Genomic DNA, 17,889 nt, shown 5'->3' on the forward strand with positions numbered 1-17,889 from the left:
GTCTAAAGCTGAAGAAACGTAAAGGTCGTTTTGTATCTTGTTCTATATTATTAATATTTCTTGTACAAAGCACGAACATGCTTATTCTTCAAGGACAAGAGAGACCATTGCACATCTTCTTTGACTCTTTTTGTGTTTGCAACTTGATCCCTCATTGTTATAGACTAGCACTGACCTTTTATTTTCTACACCCTTTGTTGTATCCTGTCTTCAACCCTACCGATACATCGAAAAAGCTGGTATACCTTCTATTCGAGCCAAAAAGCAAAACCTCAGATTAGTTACCTTCCCAGCGCATCTTCAGCATCCTGTTCAAACACTCGCCCACATAGCTCGAATCTTCCGACCCGGCCGCTTCTAGCTCCCCTCATCACGCATTATGAACATTTCTACCACCGTTCTCGCCCTATCCCTCGCGCCTTTTTCCTTTTCGTCTATCCGACAGACCATTGGCCCAACGATCTCAGCATATCTGTGTTCTCTCATCTTTCGCTTCTTTGAGTCCTCTTCTTGTGCGTTTCCTCGGCGGAAGCTTAGGCGACGGGAGAGGCCAGGTTTGGGGTCAGTTGTTACGGGCGTTAGCTCCGACGCTGCGCGGGACAGAGTGGCTGTGAGAAAGACGAATGCAATATTGTGGTTTGGTGCCATAGAGAGAATGTCGAGAACCTGGGTCTTGGTGTCGGACCAGGCAGTAGGAGGCACAGAGGTTACGTTGGGTAAAGACGTAGAGAGCTTGGCCCAGAGATGGGTAGGAATGAGACCATCGGTGAGCGACTCGAGGAAGAGAAGGAGGATGGAGCAGACAACTTCTAACTTGAACGATGCAGGCCATTCTAAGGGGAGCGCGTCGAGTAGAGAGCCGTCGCTGTCAAGAGCAGACACGAGCTTGGCCTTCGCGTCTTGCATGTCGTCTTCGCCAACCCTCCAAGTCGACGACTCAAGAGGCCATCCAGGATCCCTCGGTAGCACCTCTTCCTCCAGCATCGTCGCCTCTGCAAGGCTACGCTCCACAAGAGTTTGCACCACTTCAGTAAGCCTGAAAAGCTCCTTCGGCGCTGAACATTGCACAGCTGAGTCGTAAGGAATCGCTCCCCCTATACCCTTGTCCTGAACAAACTTTCTGATGCCTCCATCTGGGATTCTTATAAGCTCTGCCATAGAGCGACCTAGGCAAGAGGGTTGCCAGACCCCGCGTACAGGAATGAAGTGATCTCGACCATCCTCCACACGAAGAACCAGAACCTCTTCAATCCTGGCGCGAGCCTCGTTCAGGGCTCTGAAGTGAGGCACGGCCGATACTTGGAGTTCCAACAAGACCAAAGCTGTCTCTCCGGGGTCTAAAGTAACGGTAGCGCCCAGAGATTTTTGGGGTTCTTCGTCTGCGGACAAGAATGACGTCTTGAGCCATTCAGGGGTAGCATCATCTCCTTCATCCGTTGTCGGCTTCTCCACAAATGAAAATGTCGCCGCGACACTCCCAGTGTTGGCAACCGTTAAATGACGTGTCTGCTTCTCTAGAGGTAGAACCTCTCCGAAGTCGACAATCTTATCCTCATTGCCTTCGCTGCCTTCCACGACAACCGTAATGCCTGGGCGGCCCTCATTCTCCGCTCTGTCTAGTTCTCTTGCCACCTCTGCATGAATCTTTGCCTTGAGATCTGGTACAACAGCATCGTAGTCGAGCGTAAAGATTGAAGTGATGGGCTTGTGATCTGAGGATGCAATGCGTTGGTGAGAGGTGTAAATCTCGAGATGGATACGATCTCGAAAGCCCTCTTTTGTCACAAGCTCTTCTGCCTCTAGCTCCTCATTGTCATCGTATTCATCATACCCGAGGTTGTCCGTTGATGACGAGGGGTCCTCTCCATCAGCGTCGGGATCGTAACTAAAGAGCACGTCTTCATCCTCTTCTAGCCCCCTAGACTTCATCTCTTCGTCTTTCTTCTTTGCCTCTTCTTCCTCTTTAATCTTGTTTTCGTAATCCTGCTTATCCTTTCGAGTCCTGAACAAGATACGGTCGCACCAACTCGGAGCTCTTTGCTTCTCACTCGAGTCAAAGAGGCCAACCGTACCAATGTCGTATTTGTATGTCGGAAGAAATGTAATTGGTCCTTCTTTCCAACCATCGTGGAATAATTTCCGCTGCTTGATGATCCTCCGCAGCTGATCATGGGGTATCAAAGAATCGATTGTAGCCTGCAATGAAGTAGGATCCTGACTAGGGTCTTCAGGAAAGTCGTCAGGGTCAGGTAGATCGCTGGCAGTATCAAAGCTCTCGTCCCTTGAATGCAGCGACGGCCTCGAGGATGACTCGTCATCGCTGTCGGAACCCTTCATGACAATAACACCTTGTTCGCCAAGTGATTTTGATTCATCTTCGCTTGCGCCATACTCACCTCGAGCATGCAGCGTGAGTATCCGTCTTATATCTTCACCAGGCAGTCCATCCAGTCGAAAGTTCAAATCTCCAAACCAGAATGCAAGATCCTCGTCCCCAATCTTCTCACCCTCATCTTCTTCGACGCCCGAGTGAACAATTGGGTCGAATTGAGTTCGTGAGAGAATTTGGCCAACATCCCAACATCGGCGGTCTAAGTATGAAGTGCCAGCACCACTAGCCAAATGGCTATTCACAAAGACCATGCGCGTTGTTTCGCCAAGCAATAGTCTCGTTGTGACGGCTCCCTTGTTTCCAAAATATCCCAAAAGGCCTGTGCCAACCTGCTTTGTACTGACGTTGCTGATGGTAGGCGCAATTTCTGGGGAAGCATACACCAGGAGCAGTAAGCCAGTCATCTGCTCAGCCGTGATGAGCTCGTAACCCTTGGGCAATGCTGCTTCCAATGCTGCCCTCCATCTATCAATAGCACTTGTGTCTGTGTAAACTGCACGGTTCATGTAATCCTTGGTAGTGGTAAGGTCTACAATTTCCTGCAGTCCCAGCACATAAAGACCGATATCACCTCCAGAGGTCAAGTGCAGAGGCTCGGAACTGCCATCGTCCTTTGCATCTTTTTCCACAGCACTATTTTTGGAAAGATTGAGGCCTGTCAATTGCTGATCCAAGCCTTCGCCGCACGTGAACCATGTCGCAAGATCTTTATCCGTCCCTGTACACGCAGCAACGTTCCACGTTCCAATCTTGACCTTTAAACTATGCGGTCGCACGAATTCCGATCGTCGGGCATGAACAGCTTTAGCGAGAGACTGAGGCGTCGTGGATGGAGGATCCCCTAGTTCGGAACCAGGGGACTGGTCATTTTCTTCCGCCATGAACGCTGTTACTGTAGTAGTAGAATGGAGAGACGGGTCATATATACAGCGACGGCTCGAGGTATCGCTTGGAGGTCGACTTGTCGTTCTCTAGATCATGACTTCGAACAACCTGGCTTCACCATAAACTTGAGTCAAAGATATAGTTCTCGGCTGCAGAAGCACCAAAAGAATGTTGAAATAAGCAGAAACGGGGGTTATGAAGGGATAAACCTCAGCTCTCAGGTATGACGTCGGAGCTGCCGCAGTCTTGCTAAGGTTGTGATGTACCGGTCCGGTACTGTATCCGTAGGAAGGGTCCTATTCAGCGCCCCGCGGCAGCGTCATATTGCACCTTATCGATAAGCTACCTGCCCAAGCTACGGTGCTGAACACACTCCAAGAATGCGCAACCGTGCCTGTCAACAATACCCAGCCTTTCTTTGACTTTGTCTTCCATACCACAACCCAGCGTCGATCACACCATAGTCGATCGTCTTTTCGGACAGGTCTTTCAAACAGAATAAAACGATATTTTCCTAACGATCAAGTTCCCTGGACTAGCTACCAAAGTCTGACAAGCATTGAATTGTGCCCAACCTCAAAACACCACAACCATCATCATGAGTCGACAAACACCACGAAAGCCGCGACACAGCCGCCAGCCTTCGAACCGCATACCTGCAGTTTCAGACTACGAATCCGATGCTGCAGCCATACATAACGACTACGCGCCCCCGCCTCCTCGCACAAACACCGAACTCAACCTTTCCGTCCTCCAACGCTATCTCCCCTCTATCCACACCATTCTCAGCATAGCAGCCAACGCTGTCATCTACACCTTCAACAGCGCCTCTGAGAGCTGGGAGAAGTCTGGCGTGGAAGGCACTATGTTTGTCTGCGCGCAAAGTCCATCTTCCGAGGATCCTGCCCAACAACCACGAGCTTGCGTGTTTGTTCTCAACAGAAGAGGACTTGATAATGTGATTGTGGATCTCTCACGGGTATCCCATGCTGAAGTTTCTGGTGAGCTTGTCATCATGAAGGTCGAGGGCGACTGGGAGGAGGGCGACAAGGTCCTGGGAGTTTGGATCCACAACGACAAGGATGAGACGAGAGAGATGAACGCCGCCATTATCCAAGAAGCTTGGAAAATTGCGCGCTCTGCGGGTCCTGTCGAAACTACACAAGGACCTGAAGCTGGCCCCGCCATGCAGGCGATGGGCAGGCGACTGAGTCTAAGCGATCTCTTTGGGACAGCGAATGGCTTTAATGTCGGACACTAGGTGGCGTCCGTCATGCATGCAAAGCCTGAAACTGAAAACCCGGAGTCTGAAGAGTCGGAAGAGTTTGAAGAGTCGAAGATGGAGGGTTCGAAAGGGAAGGGGAAGCAAAAGGCAGAGAATCCGGCGCCAGTGAAACCAGAGGCCATGAAGCCAAAGGAGTCGGTGTCAAAGACTCATGTGTCAAAGATTCAGGTGTCAAAGATTCAGTTGTCAAAGATTCATGTGCCAAAAGCAAATGTGGCAAAGGATAATGACCCCGAGGATAACGGCCCAAAGGACAAAGAACCAAAGGGTAACGACCGAAAGGGCAAGGACTTGAAAGTTGAAAATTCCGAGGATGAGGATGAGGATGAGGGTGAAGATGAGGGTGAAGATGAGGGTGAGGATTCAAAGATTGATATGCCAGAGGTTGAGCTGCCAAACGAAGAGAAGCCTGAGTCTGCAGGATCTGAATCGGATGTCAATACCACCGACTAAGCCAGTCTTAGTCCAGTTGAGGGAAGACCGGAGGGGGTTTTATTCTACAGCTCAATATGAGCCATCCGGCAGTAGAAGAAGCTACGAAACTGAATAGTGAACGATACCAAGCGTTCGCCCAAAAGCAAAGCGCATGATAATAAAATTATAGCAAATGAATTGCCTATATATACAGTAGAACGTGATAAAGCCCAATAAGGGCTCGCATCTATTTTCTCATGAATCTTCATGATACTAGCACATGCCTACAAACAACAAGCACCTGTTCCATACGCCGTTCCCGAATCCTGATGAGATGTAAAATCCAAATCAAAGTCTATACCGTACCGCTAATGCTCAACTCGCGAATCTCCTGCAACACCTGCTCCACCCTGGCGTCCAGTTGCCCCTCAGCGTACTGATCTCTCGTGTCAGCATCCAGATACTGTTGCACCTGCGCCATACGCGAATAGGCTTCTGCACAGAAACGCAGCTGGATCTTGACGAGAGCTTCGAAGGTAGGGTCTAGGTATGGCACTCGGAGCTCGATGAGTTGGGGTAGTTCGGTGCTCAGCTGCTCATTCAGCTGCTCGTAAGCGGCCTTTGCCATCTCCATTTCCTTCTCGGTACGGGGTAGCTTGGTGGCGTCCTTGTCGGGCTTCTCGGCGAGCTTCTTTACTTTTGCGCGGAGGGCGTCATAGTCGAGCAACTTGTGCGCGCGCTTCTTGATCGCCTCGTTGACGTCGGGGAAATAAGCGCAGAATCGTGTGATGGGGTCGAGGACAGTGGTTCGGTATGGGCCGTCTAGGGCTTTGATGGTTTCGGCGTCGAGATCTTCGACTGCCTGTTTGTAACTCCTGCTAACGCCGTCTTTCGCGCCTGAGTCACCATAGAACGCATCTATCGTTTCGGCGATTCGCATTTGCGAAGCGGTCATGGCTGCGTCGGGGTTTAGTGGGGGATCACATTTTGTTGCGGATGACGAGCCTACCTCGGAGGGAATCGAGGTAACCCTTTGATTCCTTTTGTAGTCGCAAAGCAGCTGCTTCCATGGTCTTGAATCGTCTGTTCTCGTTAGACGTGGTTGTTCAATAGTGTTGGTGTTGCTGACCTCTCTTCGACTTCGTAATCACGGTCATTTGTTTTTTCCACGTGCCCTTTGACATAATCAGCTTTTGAAATTCTTTTTGCACAAATCGCGTACCCGTCTTCATCATAACCTGCGTCGTCGCGCGGCCAACATTCTTCTTGAACCCTGCGTCATGTTAGACCCCTCTGTTCTCTCCTGATTGCGGGGTGATGGCTCTCGTACCCGCCCACGACATGTTGAAATATTATGTTTATAAAATGAATCTGCTCGTCTTGATTGAGTGGATGGTTTGGCTGTAGTTTGCGAATGCGCTCGGGGGTATATGGTTGTTGATTTGCTTATAGTATCACAGGAGGTGGATGGTAATAAACATGGAAGTTGGGACAAACAAGAGTGACGACAAAACTGGAGCTCAGCCACACTAACTCAGTGCCTAGCAGCCCAATCGAAATGATCGACGTCAGCGATGGGGGCTGTGTCTTCTACGAATTCGATACACGTGATCACGCGTGGATTTGCATCTCGAAATGCTATAGGGAAAGAGTTTGACGATCCGTTTCAATATCGAATCGCGTTCTCTAATAAGACGACAAAGGAACAAAAGTAAATTGGTCAGATCTTATACAAGTCCGACCAATCACTTGCTACTCGACCTATTCTTTACATCCTAAAAATAGGTCTCGACTCTTCTTCTATCCTGGCTCATCAAAATGTTCAACCCTCGGTTCTTGGTGGTTAGCTTGGGAAATCCTTTGCCGAAATATCAAAGTCTTCATTCAGCTGGTCACTTTGCTCTCAATGGTCTCGCAAATGTTCTACGCAACCCTTCATTTCAGGAGAAAACCTTCGGAGGCCAATCATGCCTAGTATCTCAAGGCCCAAAGTACACTCTGGTTCAATCACCCACTCTCATGAACATCTCTGGTCGCTTCGTTGCCCGTGCTTGGAACGACATGATCAAGCAGCAAGACCCTTCATCACTCAGTCTGATTATTGTTCATGACGAACTTGAGGCCAAGAAGGGTGCCGTTTCTCTCCGAGCCTGGGATCGAAGTCCCAGGGGACACAATGGCATCAAGGACGTCAAAAACAAACTCTCGCAGGATAAGTATCCTACTTCACCCTTTGTACGAATCGCCGTTGGCATTGGACGCCCCTCGGACGGAGAGAGAGACCGCAACACTGTCAGTGATTATGTCCTTAACCGGATCTCGAACGAGGAGAGGAGGATTTTCGAAGAGGATGAAGTACCGCGCATGGTTGCCCAGCAGCTCATTCAAGTGGAAAAAGAATGGAAGGCCGAGCTTGGGCAATTATGATTGACCTCCTAGGTTACTTCCAACAACAAAGCGAGACGACGCTACGACACTATTGCTGCATTGTGGCAGATTGTCTCAGAAACTGCCGAGCAACCGCCATATTTGGGTGGCTGTTTATTTCAGGGAACAGCTCAACGTTAGCCTTACTTCATATTGAAGTTCAAGACGCAGACGCGCATGTTCACTTGAAGCTTCAAGCTCAAAAGTGCTCAGTAGACATGGAGACCACTTGAGCAACCGAAAAGATCACAGTCTAATGATACCCAAATGAGTCGGCCACTACACACCTTTCCCCGTGATCACGCATACATCTTCGTATTGTTCAGCTGTCGGGCTCAATTCTGAGTGCGGTCGAATCATCCGAAGTTACACTCTACGCAGTGCGTTATCTGCATTCTGTCCTACCTTCAGGCATGCATCGGTTCCTTATCTCACGCTAAGCACGCCACGGGGGAACTAGGTCACAACCAACACTCCCTCTTCTGTTTCCTTATCTATGCCAAATTGTTCCAACTTGGCACAGTCTCTTTTGTCCAATGAGTTCTAATCATATCGTGATACAGGTTCAGCTATCCCACTCGTGATGTGTTTTGGGTATGACAACTCGGGGCTGAACTGAGCTATTGACAAAAAGCTAGTATAGTCGGCGCCTCGGTGTCCGATAAGACATGCGTAGGTGTCGAAGCAATGAGCGATGAAGTGTCAACGTGCTCTTGGTATCTCTCGAATCGATCCGGCAATCGCGTGTTGGTTCGGGATGGTTGTCATCAAAGCGGGTGGTCGCTGTAGACTGACTGGCGAAGCAAAACGAGGGTCGGTCCTTGAAGAGAACAAGAAAGGTCCTCAGAGATTTTTCGACATTGGAATAAACTCAAGCTTCAAGAACTTTTTGACATGCTACGAGACGCAGGTCAAACTTATATACATGAACGTCTATCATTCGGGGCGTCCCAAAGAGCGGGTAGTCCGCATGCTGACGCGCGCAACAACGGTTCTATCAAGGGCGTTGCGGGCGCAAAAGCATAGTTAACATCTGTAAATCCGGGGTAAAGCTGTCAATCATGTCAAATCTTCAAGACATCCCGACAAATGCTGCCCCATGAGATCATTCTCTGTATCTCTACTATCTGACGCAGGAATTATATCACCAAATACCACCACACAACGTGAGGTCTTCATTCATTCCCGGAGCTCGACGCAACACAGTGAGATGTTTGACAAAGCTTGGTGTTTTACAATAACCACTATTCAAAGTCTTGACAAGACATGACAAATTCACACAAGATGTCTCGCTACCTGTATCAAGTATCGGCCGAGCGACACGACATACAAGGACAAGGATCATGTTCCCTCAGCTCAGGGTCTTTACGCTAAGCGCTCCACCGAATCTGCCAAGAGATAAGGACCACCCAATCATGTACGTTCTATCGAGTCTCAATCAACGTCTCCTACTGGAATCGGACAGCCCTCAGGTCATGTCAGATAAGAAGTGTAAACGACACGGACATGCTTCGGATGCACAGTCCGTCGGGTCTGGGGAAGCTCAAAGCTCAGTCCCTGTCTCAGAAGAGGGTGTTCGGACATGAGTTTCTCTTCGGAGCTTTCTCGTCTTCTAAATTTGGTCTGATAGCTCATCCAGGCAGTGTTCAAGTCGAAGCCTTTCTGGAGGATTTCCAGCCTAAATATACTGAACAACAGCGAATCAGAATGTCAAGTTCAATGTCACAACAACATTTGCGGCCTCATATTCCTTCGATTCCTCACCTTGGTCAGAGAGGGGTACAACAAATCAGAAGTATAGTCTCATTCCGCGTTTCCTCTCTTTTCTTCCGAACATGCATACCGACTCATCAAACACTCAAATGCCTGCACTACCTAAGGCCAAGAAAAGATGTTCGTCGCGGACCAACTGCCAAGTAAAGACTACTACTAGGCGCGCCCTATAGGCATATCTGAGCTTATCAGTGCAGGCTATTTAAACCTGGCGTGGCGTCCATCCCAATACAACCGAATCGGAATGCTGGCGTGATAAGCAGCAACGTGTGTGTGCCAGACTCAGGAACATACTAACAGGGGGGCCGTTAACACAACCAAAGGTCTCACCTCTGGGACAAATAAGCTTGTCAACTCAACGTCAACGCTTTGTCACAACGAGTTTCGTATTCAAGCTTATCATGGGATAAGTTTAGGGCTGTGGATGATCACCAACCAGCTCTTCTTGGCGCCTGACTCTTTGATCCTGTTGGCACCACCTTGTTCCATATATGGATACGCCTAAGATGCCATCAACCCGAGCATGTGGCTCTTTCGGTTCAATTCAACGGAGTGGCCTTCCCGTTGTTGCTTAACCTGCGGGCGTCTTATCTAGCATCCCCCACACTATCTGCCGTACCCTCCCCTGGTCGCCGTAGACACTCTGTCTTGGCTCGTCGCGAGTTGCGTCGGGTCTTTTTGCTTTAAATGAGTATCAAGCCTTCCTGACCCGAGTCCCTGGTTTTCCATCATCCCACTCTTTCCAGCTGTCAAAGTTGATCTGGACTTGAATCAGGCTTGGATCAAGAGCTTGCGTCTCATAAACGCATAGTGTTGTCACGATGGCGACTCCTTACAATGGCACCAGCGACCATGCCGACGATGGCTACTCGTCTGGCGTCTCCGACCTCAACATCTTCTATGAGGTATGCGTCGCTAAAGTCACTACATGTCCTTAACTAATTGTGAATAGACGGGCCACTTGGTCTTCCTGGTCACCAGCGCCGTGCTCGTTCTTCTCATGATTCCCGGCGTGGGTTTCTTCTACAGTGGTCTCGCTCGTCGCAAGTCGGCCCTGACTTTGATCCTCTTGTCAATGGTCTCTGTCGCTGTCATTAGTTTCCAGTGGTTCTTCTGGGGTTATTCCTTGACCTTTTCACGAACTGGAAATGCCTTCTTTGGCGATCTCACCCAGTTCGGTCTCATGGAGACACTTGCCCAGCCCAACGGCTCCTCTGCTCTTCCTGATATTCTCTTCTGTCTTTACCAGGGCATGTTTGCTGCTATTACGTGAGTCCCTCGTTGATGACTTCGAATCACCACACTAACATTGACAGACCTGCTCTTGCCATTGGTGCCGTGGCAGACAGAGGTCGCATCCTCCCAGCCATCGTCTTCATGTTCCTCTGGTCCACCATTGTCTACGACCCTATCGCATACTGGACCTGGAACGCTAACGGCTGGCTCTTCAACCTTCCCAGCTACGACTTTGCTGGAGGCGGTCCCGTTCACGTCGCTTCAGGAACATGCGCCCTTGCTTACTCCCTCATGCTCGGCAAGCGCACCGGCTACAACCGCAACAATGGCCTTCCCTACCGTCCTCACAACGTCACCCATGTCGTTCTCGGCACGGTTTTCCTCTGGGTCGGTTGGTTTGGATTCAACGGCGGTTCAGCTCTTGCTATGAACATCCGCGCCATCATGGCATGCTACGTGACCAACCTGGCTGCCTCATGCGGTGCTATCGCCTGGATTCTACTTGATTATCGCCTTGAAAAGAAGTGGAGCACAATTGGTTTCTGCTCCGGTGCCATCTCTGGTCTTGTCGCTATTACTCCCGCTGCTGGCTTCGTCAAGCCTTGGGCTGCCGTTATTATCGGAATTTGCGGTGGTGTTGTATGCAACTTTGCCACCAAGCTCAAGTTCGTCATGAACATTGACGACAGTCTTGATATCTTTGCTATCCATGGAGTTGGCGGTATGGCTGGCAACATCCTCACTGGTATCTTTGGAACGTATGTTTCCCCTTTCTTCGTTCCTGTACGTAACACAGCTAACTCATGACAGTAAATCCATCGCTGCTCTTGACGGTGGAGAGTACGACCCCATCGGCTGGGTTGATAGCCACTGGGTCCAGTTAGGCTACCAGATTGCTGGTACTCTAGCTTGCTTCGCTTGGTCATTTGTACTGACCTGCCTTCTGCTCTTCATTCTCAACCTCATCCCTGGTCTGTCCCTGCGTGTAGCTCCCGAGGAGGAAGAGCTTGGTACAGATGATGGACAGTTGGGCGAATTTGCGTATGACTATGTTGAGATGACCCGCCACATGGCTGATAGCACACATCCCAACTCTGATGCAAGTGCGCGAACCAGTCACGAGAAGGTCTAGCAAGGTTGTCAAGACGGGGAGGTGCGATAGCGTTCAAATTTTAAGAGTTGAAGTTGGATATGGCTCATCTGAGCTTCATTCATTTCTCAAGATCAAAATTAATATACCTTTTGTAATGCAAATGCTCAGGCCAAACAGCGACAAGTGCACGTTAAGAATGAAATGGCTAAGCACTGGTAATCTGTGGAAACTAAGGCTTATCTCTAAAGGGACCTTATAACTCGAGGCGTGATTCTATTCTCCGTATTCTAATAGTTCGGACAAGTTTCCGACGCGTGTTCACGGTGCTGGTTTGTTACTGACTCCAACAACCTAATAGCCTGATAATTAAACATCATACATTGCGACCACTGCGGGTGCTCAAACTCCTATCAAAGGTTGTACATAAAACCAAAGCTCATGAATGTTAATATGAGTGATCAATTGTCGCAGCCTCCCGGTCCTATCTGTGTCCTGGTATAGGTATACTTGGTCCCTGCCGTTAATGTCATTGCCGCAAACAGCGGCTTATAGGATAATGCAAACACAAAACTCCTTGATACGCTCTGTCCCGTCTAGCCATACCATCCGTGTGCAAGCACGCATAATCTAATTCTGCCGACCATTAGTGACATCCCGTTAAAGAGATCCAGTGATCCACATACCGTGAGCAAGGGAAAGAACCACAAAACAAATCTGGTGCGTTGTCTAAGTAAGCGAAAGCAAGGTTCTCGTTGTTCAGTTCATCGAGTCAGATTGATCTCCATTCTCCTGCGGCCGGTGGATCGTCGCCGTGCTTGCACCAGTGGGGGATTCTCCATTTGCTGGGCCCCCATAGCCAAGAAGCGCTGCGCTCGCCTGACTGGTCACAGGTTGTGATATTCCGCCTTCTGTCATGTTGTTAATGCTGGTCTGAAAAAACATTGGCCTGAACAGTCTTGGATCTTGTCGCAAGAATGGCGACGAAGACAAGAACCGGGTGTGCGGCTGGAAGAATGTAGGGTGCTGACCTATTGGAAAACCAGGAAGTGGAAGTGGGGGAGGTATAGGGATAGCTTGTTGGAACGTCTGGTTTGTCAATCCGTTGGGGTTCACGGTTCCGTTTCCGTTGACAGGATTCTGTGCTTGAGCATCCACAACCATCTCACTACCGTCCAATCCCTCAAAGTCGTTTTCGTCATCTACCATTTCGTCATCGACTCCATCTCCAGGAGGTGCTGTCGGCTGGCTGGCTGCAACAGCGCGTCGTGAACCAAAGACTGCTGGTCGGTTCCAGCCATTGTCCCACATATCCTCAAACTGCGGTGAAGTGTTGAGAAAGTCACGGAACTTGGACACCATGGTACCAGAGAAGACGCAAAACACATCTCGTTGGTGTTGGGTGAATTCTACGATCCAGTTAGTAGTAGTACAAAGCGGTCTCGAGATACATACCAGGAGGCGCTTGTCTGCAGTATGGTTGGAAGTCGTCACGTTGGAAGGCGGCGACTCCAGTCAAACTCAGGTGGGTTAGTCGTGGACAGGAGTTGAGTAGCTTCATAATGCTCTGTGAAGTGTCAGTGATAGCGACAGTTTAAACAAAGGATCAACGAACCTTGAGGGTCAAGTTGACGCAATAACTCAGATGGACGCGCTCGAGACTGGAGGCATAGTACTCGTTGCCAACAAGCATTCCACTGGCGTCCCGTCGCACACGCGGGCGGTACGCAGCTTCGGCGAGGTGGAAGACAGATTCATCGGTGATAGAGCTGCATTTCACAAGGCCGATACGCTTCAACTTGGGCAAGAGGGCAAGACGCTTAACACTCTCGTCTGTCAAGTTGGTGCAACAGCCAAGATCAATGTATCGAATACGGTTGCAGTTCTGGACAAGTTTCTTGACACCCTCGTCGGTGATGTTCCCACAGTGACCCAAATGCACGTAATGCAGGTTCTTACCAAGCTTAGAGATAGCATGAACGGCTGTATCAGTGATGTTCCGGCACTTTGCGAGAACAAGATTGCGAAGGCGAGGGGCTACATCAATGATCTTTTGTACAGCAGCATCGGTCAAACGATGACATGAAGTCAGGTCCAGAATGCGGAGATGTTCAAAGGTTCGCCCATAAGGGAGTGTCAAGAAGGCCTCGTCATCGATAAGTTCGCAGTTTGCCAACCGCAACTCCCGTAGGCAGTTGCCCTTGACCATGAGGGAAGTCACTGGGCCGTTGCCGATGCGAGCGCACTGGTGAAGGTCAATCTCGAGGATGTTGGGGCAGTTCTCGGCGAAAGCGTGAATAGCGTCGTCCTGCAGCTGGCCGCATTCATTGAGTTTCAACTATGCACAGTTAGTCATTGCAAAAATTCGGTACTGTCGCAAAACAAACCCTCTTGATATAGCGACAGCGAGTCGCCAGAGTGATCATGCTTTCGTTGGAAATACTTTCACAACCCGAGATGTTGAGTCCCTGAAGTCGGTTGCAGTGCTTGGCGATGGCGTTGATGGACTGCTCTGTAATGTTCTTGTCGTTGGAGATGTCGAGTGCCAAAAGGGAGTTGCTGTTCTCCACCAGGGCAATCAGACCGGAATCGGTCAGGTTACGGCAGTTTGTTAGAGTCAACCGCTCAACACGGGTACAAACCGAAAGAGGCATGACGCTACCATCGTTGACCTTATCGGCGAGAGCAGCCAGGTTCAGGCGCTTAATAAAATCGCGGTATCTGAAAGAAGGGTTCTCCATACCCAAAGTTTGGCAGATGCTGGCATGATTCTTCCAATTTGTGCACGCAGGGCGGTGCCATAGTTGATCGACGGTGTTTCTAGCCCAGCGTTTGCAAACAAGCATGCAGTGAAATAGATCCGAGGTGGAACTGAGCTTGGCAAACACACTGATGAGGATCTCGTTCGGCAACCGATGAACGGGCGGTTGGCAGGCATCCTCGACCTGCATATCTTGAAAGTTTGGCACCCCTATGCTGGACTGGGAATCGTTGGCTCCAAGAAAGAAGTCGGATTCTTCGTTGTCGGCGGGCGCGGGGGAGGTTGAGGAGGATGAGGATCGTGAGTCTTCCCGTGAGTCGGCGGGGGCAGGACTTGGCCTCGCGGCGGCAGTAGGAGTGGCAGCAGCGGCCATGTCTTTGGTGTTTGACAAGACAAGGGAAGCGCTTCACAGGGATGCGGACCGTTTGTGAGTTTGTTTATGTGGTGACGTCTTTCGTGCAGTAGGTACTAAGTTTGGGCAGGATTAAGGCGGAGGAAATCAGGGATCACAGGGTGATTCTTAAGCAGCAACTGCTGTGGGCGGCCCCCAAGGTTCCTTCTGCGGGCGGTGGACAGCAATAGTATTCGAAGTAGCGAGGCGGAGACAAACAAGTTTGCTCGTAGGTCTAAAAGTAAATATCGCGACCAAAACGAAACCGATGCAGGTCGTTGGAGGGGACGGCGACAACAAGAAGAGGATGTTGAATTGAATTGTCAAGACAAGGCAAGGTTAGAGCCGAAACGGGGCGGCGGTTTTTGGTCGAAGTTAGGTTGCTTAGGTTAGGTTGGCTTGGGCGCGGTAGCGACAGCGGTAGCGTAGCTGGGCTGCTGGGGTTTGGGTACCTCAAAAGCAGGGAAAACAAGACCTATGGCACAGCCAAATGATGAAGAACGACAAGTATCCACGGGGGCGGCACGATTTGAGGCGTTTGTATTTCTCTCTACGGCCCTGCACCAGGCGATTGGTTTCAGCCGCGTCCCCTGCAAATTGCCGATGCTGCACTGCAGTCGCGCTGCAAATGCAAACTCTCTCTCAAGTGACTCCCTCTCGATTCGAGACGAGCGAACCCAGGCCAGATGATCCTCAGCCTAGATCTCCTCCTTACGTCGTAGTCGGGCGGGATGTCCGTAGTGGGGTTTGGGGTTTGACACGGTCTTTTTTTTGTCACTCGAGACTGGTCAAGTCAGGGGTTTGAAGTCTGCGGGTCTAAGAATGGTGATGATGCTGGTGATGGTGATGGTCGTGTGTGACTTGTTGTTTCGATTTGTTAGTGGCTCTGATGCAAGGAATGATGCATATTTCAGAATACCGCGTGCTCGATTTACACGTCTGAAATTTCGGAAGAAGGGTTTAATTGTTCATAAACATCCCTTTGCTCACATGATTTTTATTAATGTGTTCTTTCGCGGCATTTTCAACAAACATAGTTCTCTACAAAAACTAATCTTTCAACAACTACGTTGATACTCTTTCCATTCGTCACAAAATAGACGCCTTGCGTCGTTAACGCTGCGGGGAAGATGACAAGCATCTACCTTTACACACATGAAGTAGGTAAGCATAGCGATTTGATTTGAGGTTGAAATTGTGAGTCAATCTCGTCCCGCATGTGGCTTGAACCAGTAATAAGCCCAGAGTAGCTCATTTAAAATAATTACGGGTATTTGGGACAGAAAGCAATAAGAATATTAGCGCTGTCTATTTGTGTAGAATATCGGTATGGATACATGAGAAGTGGGAAATGACTGATTTATTGGGTTTATTCATGATCAAACTCGCGCATGAAACAAAAGTCACGCTTCAGTTCCAGGTGAGATGAACCGGTATCATAGCTCGGCTAGCATTAGCGAGGCTCGTTTCGTTTTTACAAATGCTCTACTACTATCTTAATCACAAACAATATCCATCTCCGCCATGACGTCTTAATCCTGGAGAACCATGATCCCTCCACTTCAGGATCCTATTGTTACAGGGTAGGACCCTCGCGATGGCATCGCTGACGTAGTAAGCAAGCAATCGATTAAGCTTGTCGATTGATTTGTGGGGCTCGGACGAGGTTTACCCGTTTCTTCCGCAGCTTTCTGAGGTTGCTAGTCAGGAACCTGTGAACAACTTAGACCATCACCATCGAGGTCTATTCATTTTCTTATTACTCGGGTAGACATTGTTTTTGTTTTGTTGCCCAGTGGCGTCATCCCTCGATATCCCATCCTAAACCCCACGATGCTTCGCCCCTCAACTCTCCGCCCTGCGCTTCGCGCATCAGCCCACACTAGATGCGCCATCGTCCGAACGACTCGCCGGTCTCTATTCTCCCAGCGATCAAACCGTTTGACCGATGATCTCGATGTAAACCAGCTCAATTCGAAGCGACGAGATTACGAGCAGAACCGCACGGCTTTCCTGGCTGCCGGTGCCATTGCTGGTATTGTTTCCTTCGTTTATACGGCATGGAAACTCAAGAAGGCCATTGAAGCACAAGGAGAAAAAGAAAAGGCAGCGATCAAGTGCGATACCCAAGTGCCGGCAGAGATCTTCAAGACAGAGGCGGGCGAGAAGCGAAAAGTGGTCATTCACGATGAAGATGGAAACGAGGTCGTCCCTACAGGCAACACAACCGTCAAGTTGTTCCCCCGAACGTTAGAAGTGGAAAATGTTGGATCAGCTGGTGATGTAGCTGGCCCAATTGCAGCTGCCGTCACGGACAAGCATGGAACCGAATTTACACTGGTCGGATTGGGAACAAGAACAGTGACTTTCCTCGGCTTCGAGGTGTATGTAGTGGGCTTCTACGTCGCTACCCAGGATGTGGAGAAGCTTCAGCGTTACTTGGTTAAGAAGATCAACCCTCTTGCTACGACACTGATTCCTTCCGAGAAAGAGGATCTGCGAAAGGCTCTTCAGGATGCTACCGAGGGCGAGGAGACATGGAACATGATTCTGAAGGACGCTGGTTGTCGCTCAGCATTCCGCATCATTCCTGTTAGAGATACAGACTTCCCCCACATGCGCGACGGTCTCGTTAGAGCTGTGCAGGCTCGCTCAGCACGCAACCCAGACTACAACGACGAGTCGTTCGGCGAGGCCATGAAGCATTTCAAGGTCTTGTTCCAACGAGGCCAGGTGGCCAAGAAGAACGAACTTCTGCTCGTTCGAGACGGTGCCGGAAAGTTGACAATCACTTACAACGACAGCACGCGCAAGGAGCCTGTTAAGACTGTCCTGGGAACTGTTGACGACGAGCGACTTTCAAGGTTGCTGTGGCTCAACTACCTAGCTGGAAATAAGGTTGCATCAGAGGAGGCCAGGAAGAACATCATTAATGGCGTCATGGAGTTTGTTGAGCGACCTGTTGGCACAGTCGCCACACAGGTTCTATGAAAGGGTTCGGTTTGCAGTAAAAAGGTGTACATTACGGAAATCTATGCATGTATCAATATGTAATGCACGGGGACTCGGATGGAGTTCTTCGAAGTCATGAATTCTACTCAATTGGGGCTCTGTTGCCCAAGCTGCAGTACCGTCTAATCCTCGATTGCCTAATCTATACGCCTTGTGCAGTGTAAACACCTCTAAAGCTTAGAACTGGAAGTATTGGATGCCCTTAGCCCATAGTGTCCATCTT

General features: G+C 49.7%; 7 protein-coding genes across 7 annotated transcripts; 4 read left to right on the forward strand and 3 right to left on the reverse strand.

Annotated features, from left to right (window-relative positions):
- Positions 1–357: 357 nt before the first annotated feature.
- Positions 358–3,273, reverse strand: FGSG_02090 (uncharacterized protein; the record flags this gene model as incomplete). Its single annotated transcript, XM_011319663.1, has 1 exon — positions 358–3,273. One exon carries the CDS (start codon positions 3,271–3,273, stop codon positions 358–360), a length of 2,916 nt encoding a protein of 971 aa, XP_011317965.1.
- A 440-nt stretch (positions 3,274–3,713) lies between these two features.
- FGSG_02092 (uncharacterized protein) lies at positions 3,714–6,398 on the reverse strand. Its single transcript, XM_011319665.1, has 5 exons — positions 6,307–6,398; positions 6,199–6,249; positions 6,106–6,151; positions 5,986–6,059; positions 3,714–5,933 (listed from the first exon to the last, which is right to left on the reverse strand). The coding sequence occupies exons 1-5, from the start codon at positions 6,317–6,319 to the stop codon at positions 5,332–5,334; spliced, it is 786 nt and encodes a 261-aa protein (XP_011317967.1). The 5' UTR covers positions 6,320–6,398; the 3' UTR covers positions 3,714–5,331.
- On the forward strand, positions 3,876–5,015 carry FGSG_02091 (uncharacterized protein; the record flags this gene model as incomplete). The annotated part of the gene is made up of 2 exons (XM_011319664.1): positions 3,876–4,427; positions 4,539–5,015. 2 exons carry the CDS (start codon positions 3,876–3,878, stop codon positions 5,013–5,015), a joined length of 1,029 nt encoding a protein of 342 aa, XP_011317966.1.
- A 396-nt stretch (positions 6,399–6,794) lies between the features above and the next one.
- FGSG_02093 (uncharacterized protein) lies at positions 6,795–7,403 on the forward strand (the record flags this gene model as incomplete). Its single annotated transcript, XM_011319666.1, has 1 exon — positions 6,795–7,403. One exon carries the CDS (start codon positions 6,795–6,797, stop codon positions 7,401–7,403), a length of 609 nt encoding a protein of 202 aa, XP_011317968.1.
- A 2,594-nt stretch (positions 7,404–9,997) lies between these two features.
- On the forward strand, positions 9,998–11,544 carry FGSG_02094 (uncharacterized protein; the record flags this gene model as incomplete). Its single annotated transcript, XM_011319667.1, has 4 exons — positions 9,998–10,081; positions 10,129–10,445; positions 10,493–11,170; positions 11,223–11,544. 4 exons carry the CDS (start codon positions 9,998–10,000, stop codon positions 11,542–11,544), a joined length of 1,401 nt encoding a protein of 466 aa, XP_011317969.1.
- Positions 11,545–12,261: 717 nt separating this feature from the next.
- FGSG_02095 (uncharacterized protein) lies at positions 12,262–14,636 on the reverse strand (the record flags this gene model as incomplete). Its single annotated transcript, XM_011319668.1, has 5 exons — positions 12,262–12,413; positions 12,534–12,911; positions 12,958–13,069; positions 13,118–13,840; positions 13,890–14,636. The coding sequence occupies 5 exons, from the start codon at positions 14,634–14,636 to the stop codon at positions 12,262–12,264; spliced, it is 2,112 nt and encodes a 703-aa protein (XP_011317970.1).
- Positions 14,637–16,376: 1,740 nt separating this feature from the next.
- FGSG_02096 (uncharacterized protein) lies at positions 16,377–17,777 on the forward strand. The gene has a single exon (XM_011319669.1). The coding sequence runs from the start codon at positions 16,488–16,490 to the stop codon at positions 17,643–17,645; it is 1,158 nt and encodes a 385-aa protein (XP_011317971.1). The 5' UTR covers positions 16,377–16,487; the 3' UTR covers positions 17,646–17,777.
- Positions 17,778–17,889: the final 112 nt, after the last annotated feature.

This window comes from Fusarium graminearum, chromosome 1, assembly GCF_000240135.3.
Source record: "Fusarium graminearum PH-1 chromosome 1, whole genome shotgun sequence".
Taxonomy (NCBI): domain Eukaryota; kingdom Fungi; phylum Ascomycota; class Sordariomycetes; order Hypocreales; family Nectriaceae; genus Fusarium; species Fusarium graminearum.